Below are 14422 nucleotides of genomic sequence, written 5' to 3'. Positions count from 1 at the left end.
AAGACTGGTGAGAATAGGGAGTGGAGGGAGTGTCTGTTTAGCTAGGGTGGTCCCGGAAAATCATTAGATCAGAGAAGGAGTGAGTCCTAAAGAGAGAGCTCTCTGTTCTAAGCTAGGGGAAGGTCCAGCTCTTGGACAGAGTGAAAGACTAGGATTTAGAAAGATGAGCTGGGCTTGCTTCATATCTGGTACTGTAGGCCAGGATAAAGATGAAAGATTTTAGAAAACAAGATGAGGAGCCTTGGGAGAGTTTTAAATTCAAAGTTTAGCTGCGCCCAATGGCACACCCCTGTGATCCCAGTACTTGGGAGGCTGAGACACTAGGATTTCAGGGTCGAGGCCAGTCTCAGAAACTTAGTGAGCCCCAATTTCAAAACAAACAATAAATAATATATATAAATATATAAATAGGGTCGGTGGTATAACTTGGAGATAGAATGCCTCTGAGTTCAATCTCTAGTACCACAAAACAGCAACAACAACAAAAATTACATTTTAAAAGAACATTTTGTCTAGTGAGTTAGCAGTTGTCTTTGAATAAAAGAATAACAGAGATAAATGAAATGAAAAACAATCTACCCTTTCCCTATCTTTCAGGAAACTACACTCTAAGAGTTGACTGCACACCGTTGATGTACAGCTTGGTATACAATCTAACAAAAAAGGTGAAAATAATTACATATAATTTACAAATATCTGAATTCTACAAATGGTGTTTTATTGAGGTACCCTCATTGTGTTAAACTTTGGTGTTCCTTTATAGCTCATTCTTTTTTATATAGCAAGTCCCCCTCCATAGACTGCCACGTCTAGCCAACATTTACAAGTACCAGTGCACCTCTCCCACCACAGTGAGGCCGCCTTTATGAAGCATGATGTCTACCACTTCCAACTTGAACATGGCAGCCAAGCTCAGAGGACATTGGGCATCCATGTCACCCAATCTGCACTGTAGACAAACCAAGCTTCATCCTTTGGCTTAAGGCCTTGGGTGGCTAATTGTTTTATACTCCTTGATATAGTGGAGTACCAGGTTAATTCAGGACATAGGAAGAACTAAAGATTTTAAGTGCTAAGACAGTGTGCACAAAACCCCAAATCATTTGGCACAGAGAGCAGGTGAAACCTTGCAGGCCCCTTTCCAGCCCTTCCAGGCCCATCCCACGGCTGAACCCGGCTGACAGCTCAGCGTAATCTCTTACAGCAGCAGGAGATGCTGGACCTGGTTGAGAAACACTACCTAAATTTCTGCAGGACAGGCAGTGCTTTCCTTCAGCTCTTCTGCTCCTTAACTCTGGTCCTGGCACAAAAGTTAGAATAAAGATTTTGCAAGACAGATTTCTTTTTTTTTACTGCTAATTGTCTAAAATTGACCTGAAATGAAATGGGGAGGGAGTGACAGAACACTTCTCATTGAATAAGATTAGCAATTAAACTGTAGGTGTGGCTCAGAGGTAGAATGCCCCTGGGTTCAACTCTTAAAACTAATAATAAATGCCGGGCGTGGTGGCGCACGCTTGTAATCCCCGCGCTTGGGAGGCAGAGACAGGAGGATCGCGCAGGTTCGAAGCCAGCCGTGCGCGCTGGCTTAGGAGAGCCTGTTTCCAAATAAAAATGTAAAAATAGGTCTGGGAGTGTAGGCCAGAGATAGAAGGGCTTCCAGGAACCCCAGTACCACCAAAAAACAAAACAACAACAACAAAAAAAAACAAACCTAATAATAATAATAATACCCAATAAAATGCAATTATATTTCTTTAGCAAAGGATAATATATAAAAAACTGTGTTGTTAAGGTTTTGTTTCAAAAGCATGGAATTTAATTGTGTAACTCTTACTGAAATAGAAAAAAATTAATTTGAAAATATCTTCATCTAGTTATTTAAGATCTCTAGCATTTGGGGGCATTTTTCCAATTACTGTGTAACATACAAAATTTCAAGTATGTGAAGCATTATATTTCGTGAATTCCTACTACTCAAATAATTTACAATAAGTGCTTGGTGAACATTGTGCTTATTCCATGAACTGGCGGCATCTGGTTGCTGTAGCAGAAGCAATGCTCTGGGCCGGGTAGGAGATACATGATGCTTGGGAATTTCTTAGATTTGTTCTATTTCATTTTGTTTGGGGAGGATGATATGGAGTCTTTCAAATTTTTCTGATAAACTGATTATTATTTTTATTTTTTTAAATAAATAAATTATAGTCATACATCTTAATGGGATAAAAGACTTGTGGAGACATACATGCACACATCACCCAATTAGCCCATACCCATCCCTCCTTCCCATGCTTGGCTTAGTGATTGACTCTGATATGTTTGTTTAAGTACATCATGTGCTTTAGAGAGTTTCCCTCTTCTCCCTCCCATCCCCTCAGTTAGGTCGCCTTATTTTCTCCTCTATACTGATTATTTAATAGTATGTTTTTATACTGTTTCAAATGTCCATTTCTTAGAACGATGAGGTCACTCTGTCCCTTATAGTTTTATGTGAATTTATGAACTCAAGTAAATACTTTTGTTTTTTACTCATATTTTACAAGTTAGGGTGGTGATATAACTTCCAACTCTTTCTTTATACAATGCAAATTTGATTTGTGGCCCTGTAAACTTTTACAGAGCCATCTATTGTAGCTCATAACACATTAATTTCCATGTTTTGCTTATAGCTCCCCTGTAGAGACATTGCTATGTGTCTTATTGGTCTCCAAATTTCTGCTATCTGCAAAAATTCTTAAACAGTGTAGGTAATCTATAAATATTATTAATTACATTTATTGAAAACTAGTACATTCATTTGAATTTTACTATATAAAAAATAAAAACTTTTTGCATACGCTATTCAATTACCTATAAATAACTATGGAACATGAGTTTGCTAAGAGATTTTGACATGTGTAACTCTCTGAGTCTAGAATTTAATAACAAATCATGTTTACCTTTTTTCCTCATTTATAAAACCAGAAACGCTGAGCATGGTAGTGCGCATTTGTAATCCCTGTGCTTGGGAGGCTGAGACAGGAGGATCACACAGGTTCGAAGCCAGCCTCAGCTACTTAGTGAGGCTCTCAGCAACTTAGTGAGAACCTGTTTCCAAATAAAATATAAACTAGGTCTGGGAGTAAAGCCTGGAGGTAAAAAAAGCTCTGGGTTCCACCCCCAGTACCACCAATAAATAGACAAATAAATGAATAAATAAATAAATAAATAAATATAAAACCAGAAAATAAGTTTAAATCCCAACATTTAACACAACCACAACAATCAATTGGTTAAACAAGATATTGAATACATTGTGCTTTATTACATATTATTTAATGACAGACAATCTTGCAGAAGAGAAGCAAAAGGAATATATGGAGGGAAATACACCAGGTAATGTGTATATATATATATGTTTGCCTCATTTTAATTCTCACTATGATGTATAATTACATTGTATCAATAAAAACATAAAAAATAAATTTCCTTAATTAACTTGCTTTATTTATTTATTTATTTATTTATTTATTTATTTATTTATTTATTGTGGTACAGGGGTTCCTGGAAGCCCTTCTACCTCTGGGCTACACTCCCAGACCTATTTTTTAAATATATTTTTTATCTTTGAAACAGAGTCTCTTAAGCCAGCATGGCTGGCTTCAAACCTGCTTGATCCTCCTGACTCCGCCTCCCAAGCTCAGGGATTACAAGTGTGCGCCACCACGCCTGGCAACTTGCTTCTTTTTTAAGAGGAGAAATATATGATTTTGAGAGTTGCCTCCTTCAATTTAGAAAAAAAATTTGACAGAAATTCTGCAGTGTGTCTATCTAAAGACAATGAGTTGGTAATAATTTGGTATAGCTTTCTTTTTGATGTGCCTCAATCATTTTTCTTGTAATATAGTTTCACCTATACACAACAATATGAGACATTTTCCCTATTGTCAGAAACTCTCTATTGCGATTTATTTATTTATTTATTTATTTATTTATTTATCTATTTATTTTTGTAGTGTGGTGCTGGAGATCAAATGTTTAGGGACTACTAATATAGAGAATGCATTTCTTGTTTTGCTGAGCTACAGTTTAGCTCTTCACTGCCATGTCGGTGAATATTTAAGCTTTAATACATTCGATTTATGTATGAGTATTCTCTTTTCTTCTTTAAATTTGTGTAGCTGCAAAGCCCTGATGAAGATTTTAAAGGCAAATCTCTCTATGAGAGCTGGAGTGAGAAGAGCCCCTCCCCTGAGTTTAGCGGCGTGCCCAGGTAAGCACACACGCAATCCCAAAACTCCATGTGTTGTATGGGATTGCTTTGAAAATAAAAGGGCATTTTTCTTATAGTTGATAGTTTAAGAAATTAACATTCAAAAAAATCTGATAAAAAATAGATGCCTAAGATCATGAACAAATTAAATACTCTTTTAAAATTAATTCTGTGGTCCCTCAAAAATGATTTATATTGGAATATATAATACGTACACATGGTGTTTACATAAAATGCTTAATGGAGATCATGGTGGAAAGTAATTTTTCATATTTCTGACACATTATTACTTTGTAATTATTTTTCAGAATATTATACAATTACCAAATAGTTTGGTTACTCTAACAAATATAAGTATCACTTCAACATTGGTTGTACACTAGACAGCAAAGGGAAATAAGTATCTCAGCAGTTTTAAAATGTAGCTATCATTGGCCGGGCGTGGTGGCGCACGCTTGTAATCCCCGCACTTGGGAGGCAGAGACAGGAGGATCGCGCAGGTTCGAAGCTAGCCCTGCGCGTTGGCTTAGGAGACCCTGTTTCCAAATAAAAATGCAAAAATAGGTCTGGGAGTGTAGCCCGGAGGTAGAAGGGCTTCCATGAACCCCAGTACCATACCAAAAAAAAAAAAAAAATGTAGCTATCAGCAGTATTTAAGTTATTAAGCGCACACTTACATCTGAATCATCTGAAAAGCAGTTGCTTATTTTCACTTTGTCAAGCATAACACATAACAAATTATAAACTGAATAAAGTCATGTGAAAAAAATTGCTTTTCAACCCTTAGTGATGATCTTTTTAAAATATGGTTTATAAAATAATCACCCACAGAATACTGTTATAAAAGTGGGTATTTTGTGATAAGAGCTAAGGTTCCTCTCATTTTTTTGTTGCTGCATGTTTCAAGCTATCATATTTATAATAGTAAAAATAGAGTTTAGCTGAATTGATCTTTAATCTGTACACAATGGAAAAATTATTCTGAAGTAATTGTCATTTTATCCTTAAAAGGATTAACAAATTGGGGTCCGGTAATGATTTTGAGGTGTTCTTCCAGAGACTTGGAATTCCTTCAGGCAGAGCAAGGTATACCAAAAATTGGGTAAGTCTATTTGAATAAATTTTTGAAGATTGTTTATAAATATATTTTAACTAAACAAATAAGTTTGACTTCAAAGAGTGGCTTACGCATCAGAGGAATTTAAAAGCAGGAGAGAGACTTCTCAGTGGTTGATGGTGCCTCCCTGACCTGGGATAGTTCCTGCATCTGGGTCCTGAGTTGTTGTTCCAGTGCCACTAGGTACCCAAACATCTGTTCTATCTGCACACTTCTGTGTTCCATTAAGTCTCTTTGTTTTATTTGGTGGCACTACAATCACTCAGTCATTTAAATTGGAAATATAAGAGCTGGGGGCAGAGGTGCACACCTGTAATCTCAGTATTTGGGAGGCTGAGAGAGGAGGATTGCAGCATGATAACTTAGAAACTGTTTTGATTTAAAAAAAAAATAAAAGGGGTAGAGGTGAAACTGAGGCAGAATATCTCTGGATTCATTCCCCAGTACTGTAAATTAAATAAATAGGAAAGAAATATATGAATTGTTTTTAACTCTTCTCTCCTCATTATCATTCAAAGTTAGACATATCAAGATTTGCAAAAATTTGGATTTTTATCTCTTATTGTAGTTCCAATCATTAAATAAACAAGTCATTGAACAAATGGCACAATACACCATGAACTCATATCTGCTATGCTTTTTTCATTTTGTCATTGTTGAAAAATTTTGGGTTTTAATATTTATCAAAGTAATATAGATACACAATTTATAAGAATCTTAATAAGGTCTATCAGAGCTTATAACTAAAGCTGGGTTATCTGATTTCTATGTCAATCCCACTCACTCTTGATTTTTGTTTATTAAATGAAAAGTTTTTAATTCTTTTGTTTTTCTGATACTACCGCCATGTTTATAAATAATAGCATATCCTGCCACTCATTTTATTCAAGACTATTCCAAATAGGAATATTGCAATAAGGGAAAGAGACTGAGCTCCACTCCAAATCCCATTGAGCTCAATTCCCCAAAGACATCTGTGAGTTAACAACCAACTTTAAGTGTCTGTAGATTTTTCCTCTTTTGCGAGGTATTCTTTCCAGGCAAACAATCTTCATCACCTGCCACTGGGCTAGGAGGCAGGGTTCTATGGGGTTGGTGATGAGACTAGATATTAATATAATCTACATTTTACCTCTGAGAAAAAGGTCAAATAACCCCCAAAAGGTTTTGACAATAAGTCCTGAAGCATGGATTGAAACCCTGGCAGTATAATTCCAGTGCCTCAGTCTCCAACACATCACAATGTAAAGTGCTCTTTTATATCAATAGCAAAGTATAAGCACTTTAAAAAATGACCCAAAGAGAAATCAGCAGTTCACGGTTTGAAAAGGCCTTCGGCTTGCATGAATGCTCTTGGTCTTCCTTCTTCCTGTCTGACATCCCTCTCTCTGCTTAGAAGGCTTTAGGTTCGCTTCTGAGCCCTCACCGCTCAGACACCCCACTCGGCAGCACACTGCTTGTCAGAAATTTATTTACCATAGAATTTCAGTGTTTAAATGATTCAGTATGCCGGGAGTGGTGGCGCACGCTTGTAATCCCCATGCTTGGGAGGCTGAGACAGGAGGATGGCACAGGTTCGAAGCCAGCCTCAGCTACTTAGTGAGGCTTTCAGCAACTTAGTGAGACCCTGTTTCCAAATAAAATATAAAATAGGTCTGGGAGTATAGACTGGAGGTAGAAAGCCTCTGGGTTCCACCCCCAGTACCACCAAAAAAAAAAAAAAAAAAAATAATAATAATAATGATTCAGCACATCCCACTAATTAATGCTATGCAATGCTAATTCTTTGCCTCTAACAGTCCTCTGTCTTCTTAAATTATTTCTAAGTGCAATATTGTCTATAAACATTTCCATATCACTCATATTTTTAAAAGCAAGTCTGTTAGTACCTCTCTCCAAAATAATGTTTTTTTCTAGGTTTACAAGGTGATTGATTTTTTACTATTTATTTTTGTCAAGTCTATTTCAAATCTTTTTTTTGTAGAATTTTATGGGTGCAATGTAATTATGGATCCTAGTAAAATTCAAAGTTTATGCATGCCATGTATGTCTCTTGGTGTATTTCCCTCCGTATGCCTCCCTCTCTACCCCGCTCCTCCCACCCCATATACCTGCGAGGGAGACTGGTAGTGAAACCATCATTATGAACATAACATTACTTGGTCTGTCTCCTTCCTCAAGGCTCCTTGTCCCCTCCTCTCTTCCTGCCCCAGTTCCTTTCAGCTACTCTACTGGTTTCTCTCTTCTTTCATCTGAAGTCTTGTTCTTTCCTGTATTTTCTCGTCCTTCTACATATGAGAGGAACCGTGACCCTTGACTTTCTGAGACTGATCTCACTTAGCATAATGTTCTCCAGTCCCATCCATTTTCATGCAAATTACCTAATTTTGTTCTTCTTTATGGCTGAGTAAGATACCATTGTGTGTGCATGCCACATTTTTTCCAACCATTCATCTGTTGACAGACACTCAAGTTGGTTCCATAATTTGGCTATTGTGAATTGTGCTTCTATAAACATGCACAACATTTTTCCTATAACATATTTATTAATAAGCACAAACATGAGGTGTGTTTAGATATTATATTAGACCTTCACTAAGTAGCTCCTTGAGGTGCTTAAATACATTTATTTATTCATTATTTATCAAATAGTCTTCCTAATTTTAACAATATGTATAAAGTAATACATTTTTATAAGCTATCTATAAAAAGAGACCTGTTTTGTTTTTGTGTGTGTTTGTGTATAGGAAACAAATAAATTCAGCGCCTATCCACTATATCATACTGTCTATGAGACATATGAGTTGGTGGAAAATTTTTATGATCCAACGTTTAAGTATCACCTCACTGTGGCCCAGCTTCGAGGAGGGATGGTGTTTGAACTGGCCAATTCCCTAGTGCTCCCTTTTGACTGTCAAGATTATGCTGTAGCTCTAAGAAAGTATGCAGACAAAATCTACAATATTTCTATGAAACATCCGCAGGAACTGAAATTACACAGTGTATCATTTGGTATGTTACATTTTATTTTTCAAAATTTCTTATTTGAGGGGGGTACAGTTGCACATATCTTTAATCACTTTAGGAGGCTGAGATGAGACAGGAAAATCATACTTTCAAGACCAGTCTCAGCAATTTAGCAAGACTGTATTTCAAAATTTAAAAAAAAAGAGAACTGGTGGTATATGTAGCTCAGAGGTAGAATGCCCTTAATTCAGTCTGTAGTATCCCTCCAAAACACGCACAAAATTTATTATTTGTATGTTTCCATTAATTTCTAAAGTGTAATGACCTACCTTGGGTCATTTTTATTTATTGGTATTGTACATGATCAAATATTCCATTTATGTCTATAAATGTATTTCTATTCCACAGACAGATCTTATAACAAACAAAATATAAATACCTCATAGAACAAAAATAGTATGGGCTTCTCTATTTTTCTTATTTCTTTAAGTATAGAATTATAATATTAGAAAGTGTATTCTTAAAGCGTTTGATGATTCCATTTTCTATTTCAGACTCACTGTTTTCTGCAGTAAAGAATTTTACAGAAATTGCTTCTAAGTTCAGCAAGAGACTTGAAGAACTAGACAAAAGCAAGTATGTTTCACCTTTATTTATGTAGATGATAGATCTACTTAAGAGGAAACACTAGTTAACATCCTTGTTGCCAACATATCTTTGGGAACGCTTTGCTGCTTTCTGTCTCCCCACTCTAATACATCTTACAGGTCACTGTATTTCTCAAATGCCTGACATTCTGAGTGGGAACACGCTGCTCAGGAATGCGAGTGGCTCCTTACTGCCAGAAGATGAGCCACAGCCACCTTGTTTTTGAAGGCCCTTCACTGTGTGACACCAGCTTTTTCCAGTTTTATAACTTACTCTCCCCCCCACCCTCTCGCTTGCTCGCTCCCTCCCTCCCTTCCTTCCTTCCTTCTTGTTTTGGCATGTGTGTGCTTGGTATTAAAAATTGACCCAGATTTCCTCCACCAAATGTTCTTGGAAACCTTGTCAAAATAACTTGACAATATATGGAAGAATTTATCTCTAAGCTTTTATTTAACACCAATGGTTTATATATCTGCCTCTATAACAGTACTACACTGTTTCAATTATTGTAGCTTTATAAGGTTTGAAATCAGAAAATATAAATTGTCTAGCTTTGTTCTTTTTTGAGATCATTTTGGGTATCTGGAGTCCATATTTCATATTAGGATAGATTTTTTTCTGAAAAATAAATAAATAAATAAATGTATGATAGTTTCACCAAAAAAAAGAAGAAAAAATATTCTCTGGTAAGACAGAAAGCAAAAAGAAATATTGAAATGTTATCTTTAAGTAATCAAAAGCTTGGCGTCAGACAAATGAAACTATTATGTTTTTTGTTAATTTTGGATAAATTGCTATAATACTAGATGTCAACCACTAAGCGAAGCATGAGAAGGAGGAATGGGGAGGGAACGGGGTGGGGATTGGGTATGGGCTAACTGGGTGATTTGTGCATGTATGTCTACAAAAGTATTATTTTTTATCCCAATATGATGTATGAATACAGTGCACCAATGAAAAGAATTTTAAAAAAATGGACCCAGGGCAATTCTACCTCTGAGCTATACTCCCACCCTTTTTTATTTTTAATTTGAAACAGAATCTCACTAAGTTGCTGAAGACCTCCCTAAGTTGCTGAGGCTGGCCATGAACCTGAAATCCTCCTATCTCAGTTTCCCAAGTCCTGGGGTTACAGGTGTATGTTTGCCACCACTCATGGCTCAATCTCTGTGTTTATATGATGATACAAATCCTAAAACACCTGTGCATTGTACAAACTAATAAATAATGAATAAGAAAATTAAGCTGAATGTTGAATTGCTCAACTAAAACTTTGGAATCTAAATAGAGGCTCTTGGCCCTGCCTTTCATGTCTCCATGCCTGGATTCATCAGAGGACTTGGTGTTAGCTCTTTAGTTCCCTCAACGCTTCCACTGTAGTCCTCTCAAGAACCCCAGTCCTCTGGCGATGCCACAGGGGCTAGCATGCCCAGGAGTGAGGAGACTGTTTGCTGGATTATCCTGCTCTGAGCATTTATAGCCCAGGGTCACTTTCATTTTAACTCAAGGATTCATGCAAGGGTTTTTATTTGTTGACATAAGATGGGAGAGAGGTAGGGTTGGGGGAGCATGGAGGAGAGAAGGGGAGGAAGAGGGAAAGAGAAGGGCATGTTTATGTGCATTTACATGGGTTATATCCATGTGATTTCTTGTATTTGTAGCAATGCTTTGTGGATTTGGCTCAAAAACCTGTAATTTCTTATTTAAATTATCTCCTTTATGTGAACTACTAACAGGTAAAGTGTATCCTTCCTTTATCCTATCACAAAAACTGAATTCATGATGCTAAACATGGATGTAGGAAAAAAAAGCTCAAATCCAAATTATGGAGACTTTAGTTGATTCTATTTTGGTTTTGTTTATGTAGTATGGTTGACAGGAAAACATTGACTTTCAATTCAACTCTAAAACTTTTACTTGTAAAACTGAGTAAGTTGATTAACTACAGATCCTTAGTTATGTCATTTATGAAATGGAGTTATTACCCTGTCTAACTTGCAGAGTTGCCCTGAAGATTAAAAATAACATACTGTATAAACATGCAGAACAGTGATTACTAAATGCTGTTTTATTAAACTAACTTTAAATAATTAAGATCTAAGTAAATCAAGCTGGGCATGGTGGTGCATACTTGTAATCCCAGCATTTGGGAGGCTGAGACCGGAGGATCGCGATTCGCAGACAGCCTCAACTACTTAGTGAGGCCCTTTGCAACTCAGTGAGACCCTGTTTCAAAATAAAGAAAAAAAAATGGGCAGGGGGTGTAGCTCGGAGGTCAAATGCCTCTGGGTTTCATCCCCAGACCTGCAAAAAAAAAAAAAACAAAAACTAAGTAAATTAATAAATAAGATAATCATCCCTTTTTATAATAATTTTAAATTGTTAATTAAATTGTAACATAAGTAGTATATTGAATTCAATATTCATCTTAGCCACTCAAGGCTTGTTTAAATTTTTTTTTAATTTTTGAACCATTTTTGTTATAATATCAGTCCCACCACCAACGTTTTGAATGTGAGTTCTGTGGGGATTTTTTATTATTATATATTGATACATTATAATTATACACAAGCATGGAATTCATTGTGATACATTCATACATGTACATAATATAATTTGTTCAATTTTATCTTCCAGTAACCCCCTCAATCCTTTCCTATCATCCTACCCACCCTTCCTTGACTCTACAGGTCTCCTTTTTATTTTTATGAGATCCCTTTTCTTATCCTTTTATTCTCCCTGGCTTCTGTATATGACAGAAATATATCCCTTGATTTTCTGAGTCTGGCTCATTTTTCTTGGCATGATATCCTCCAGTACCATCCATTTATCTGTAAAGAACATTATTTCATTCCTGAGAGGGTTTGACAATAGCAGGCATCAAATACTGTTCAAAGGATGAAGTAAACACCATCTTTTGTGTTCATAATAGGTTTACCATTAACAATTAGAAAAATGCTATTGCTTTTCACTTGGTAAATAGTTACAATTTGCCAAACACGTTACTAAGTACATATAGATTACCTCATTTAATATTGATAATACTTCTGTGAGTAGATTATTACAATCCTTAAGGTGAAAAAAGTATCGCCTGTATTAATATACTTGGTTGTATCAATTAATTATTTTCAGTATACATAAAAATTACTGTTTCATTAGTTTCATAAGCCTCAATGGAATAGTATTTAATAGTATTTAAAAATATGATAATTATGTATGCTATTATTCTTCATTTGTATATTATGTGGATTTATAATTCATTAGTAAGTCTAATATTTCTGATTTTTTGGTTTGGGGAGCACACTTATTTTCACAAAAACTATATTCATTTTCTTCTTAGGCCAATATTATTAAGAATTATGAATGATCAACTGATGTTTCTGGAACGAGCATTCATTGATCCCTTAGGGCTCCCAGACAGGCCTTTTTATAGGTAAGCAAAAAATATGATTTCTCACTCTAATATCAGTTTTTAACATGTTTTTACACTGAGCTGGGCATGGTGGCACATGCTGTAATCCCAGTACTTGGGAGACTGAGTCAAGAAGATCACAGATTAGACTTTAGCCTCAACAAGTAGTGAGACTCTCATGGACCTAGTGAGACCCTATTTCAAAATAAAAAATAATAAAATAGGGCTAAGAGTGTAACTAAGAGATAGAATGCTCTTGAATTCAAATTTCAGTACCCTCCCCAGAAAATAAAGTTTTCACATTATGAAAAATATCATAGTGGATTATGTGCAAGCAAATATAATATTATTAAACATATATAATAAATAATATATATGCTATATAAGATTTTTCCTATATGTAATGTGATTCATGTAAAGCTTTCTTTTTAGAAATCTTTGCTATTTCTGCTTATAAAGGAAAATATGGTTATGGTAGAAAATTTAGGAGATTCAGAAGGACACAAGCAGAAAACAAAACTCTCCCCAGTTTTATCAGTCAAATTTATAATTATGTTTATATTTTGTGTATATTATTTTAGCCTTTCTTATATTTTATGTATATGTGTATTTACGAATATACACAACACATAATTAATCTATATATTTATCTATATACAATAAATATATTTTCCTCATTTTCCTAATTTTATCATGTAAGATTTTTTTCCCCTGAATTTTTGGCTTTTTTCTGATTAATCCAACTGTCCCTGGGTTGATCATACCACGTAATGCAGGATGAATCAGACCATTGAGTGGACAGAAGCAGCCCATCTTGCTGTGAGGGACCTTCAAAGGACCAGGGCTGGGGTAGAGGTGGCATCCCCACAAGTGACTGTTTTGCCAAAGGCAGTATTATAGTTTTTTACTTCTTCATCTCCTTATTTCACAACTTGTCCTCCTCCAGGCTAGTTCGTGAACTGCCTGAGCCACTTCTATAAAACAATCTTCTGTCTAGATCATGAGGAACATTACAAAATTGTTTTTTTTTAAATTTTTCATTCTGTATACTAAGTATTCTACTATGTTAAGTTTATTTTTAAAGGGAAGAAAGCACCACAATAGTAGTGTTAGTTGGTTACACACAGGGCTTTAATGATCACAGTAGTGCTATAACTCGAGGGTAGAGAGATGTTTTAAAAGTTAGCACTTACTTAGCCTCTCAGACCTCAGTTTTTCTGTCTGTGAAATATTCATACCAACTTTTTAGAGATAACATTTTAAGAAATAGACAAATTGTAAGTAAATTCTTTAATACCAAACATGATCCACATTAGGTAATCAGCTATTGCTATCACCACTGTTACGGTTATCACTCTGAATCACCTTGAGGTATATGCTTAAAGTGAAAGTGTAATTAGTATATACTGCACAGATTTGTCTTTTGGAGACTGTTCAGTTAGTGAGTCCACTTGACAAGTGACCTATTGAAATAAAAATATTAAGAATACACCCTTTAGCACTGTTGTGTGCTCGTGTTATTCTCTTGTATATTGTTTGTTCAACTAATAGACGGCAAACTCTTTCATCAACAGGCATGTCATCTATGCTCCGAGCAGCCACAACAAGTATGCAGGGGAGTCGTTCCCAGGAATTTATGATGCTCTGTTTGACATTGAAAGCAAAGTGGACCCTTCCAAGGCCTGGGGAGAGGTGAAGAGACAGATATCTATTGCCGCCTTCACAGTGCAGGCTGCGGCAGGGACTTTGAGAGAAGTAGCCTAGAAGGTTCTTTAGAGAACCCTTACTGAATTGGTATGGTGTGCCAGTGGGTATATTGATAAACTAAAAAATAAAAGTTGGAGATTATATGTGCCTTTGTTCCTCCCTGCAGATCAAAGAAGAAAAATGGACAATTTCTTTCTATAATTATAGGATGTTATTCTGAAGTTAAAAGTTGGACCAAGTATTAAAATCAAGAGGAAGAATGCCTTAATATAGTAAAACTCTTCTCTTACATTATCAAGTCTAAGAACAGCACTCT

At 35.6% G+C, this 14422-nt stretch overlaps 1 protein-coding gene across 2 annotated transcripts in view; it reads left to right on the top strand.

The window, feature by feature from the left end:
- FOLH1 (folate hydrolase 1) overlaps positions 1-14163 on the top strand; it is a gene marked incomplete at both ends in the record, with an annotated part of 55060 nt that extends 40897 nt beyond the window's left edge. Inside the window, 7 exons of one of the 2 annotated variants that reach the window (XM_080711355.1) lie at positions 598-665; positions 4164-4255; positions 5267-5357; positions 8120-8384; positions 8894-8975; positions 12328-12420; positions 13974-14163. In XM_080711355.1, coding sequence (XP_080567481.1) covers positions 598-665; positions 4164-4255; positions 5267-5357; positions 8120-8384; positions 8894-8975; positions 12328-12420; positions 13974-14163 — 881 coding nt within the window. The remainder of the gene's footprint in view (positions 1-597; positions 666-4163; positions 4256-5266; positions 5358-8119; positions 8385-8893; positions 8976-12327; positions 12421-13973) is intronic. The other variant, XM_080711356.1, reaches the window with a different exon arrangement.
- Positions 14164-14422: the final 259 nt, after the last annotated feature.

This window comes from Muscardinus avellanarius, assembly GCF_963383645.1.
Source record: "Muscardinus avellanarius genome assembly, chromosome: 1".
Lineage (NCBI taxonomy): Eukaryota > Metazoa > Chordata > Mammalia > Rodentia > Gliridae > Muscardinus > Muscardinus avellanarius.
Note: the sequence above shows the minus strand (reverse complement) of the source record. Positions and strands in the feature narration are given on the sequence as shown.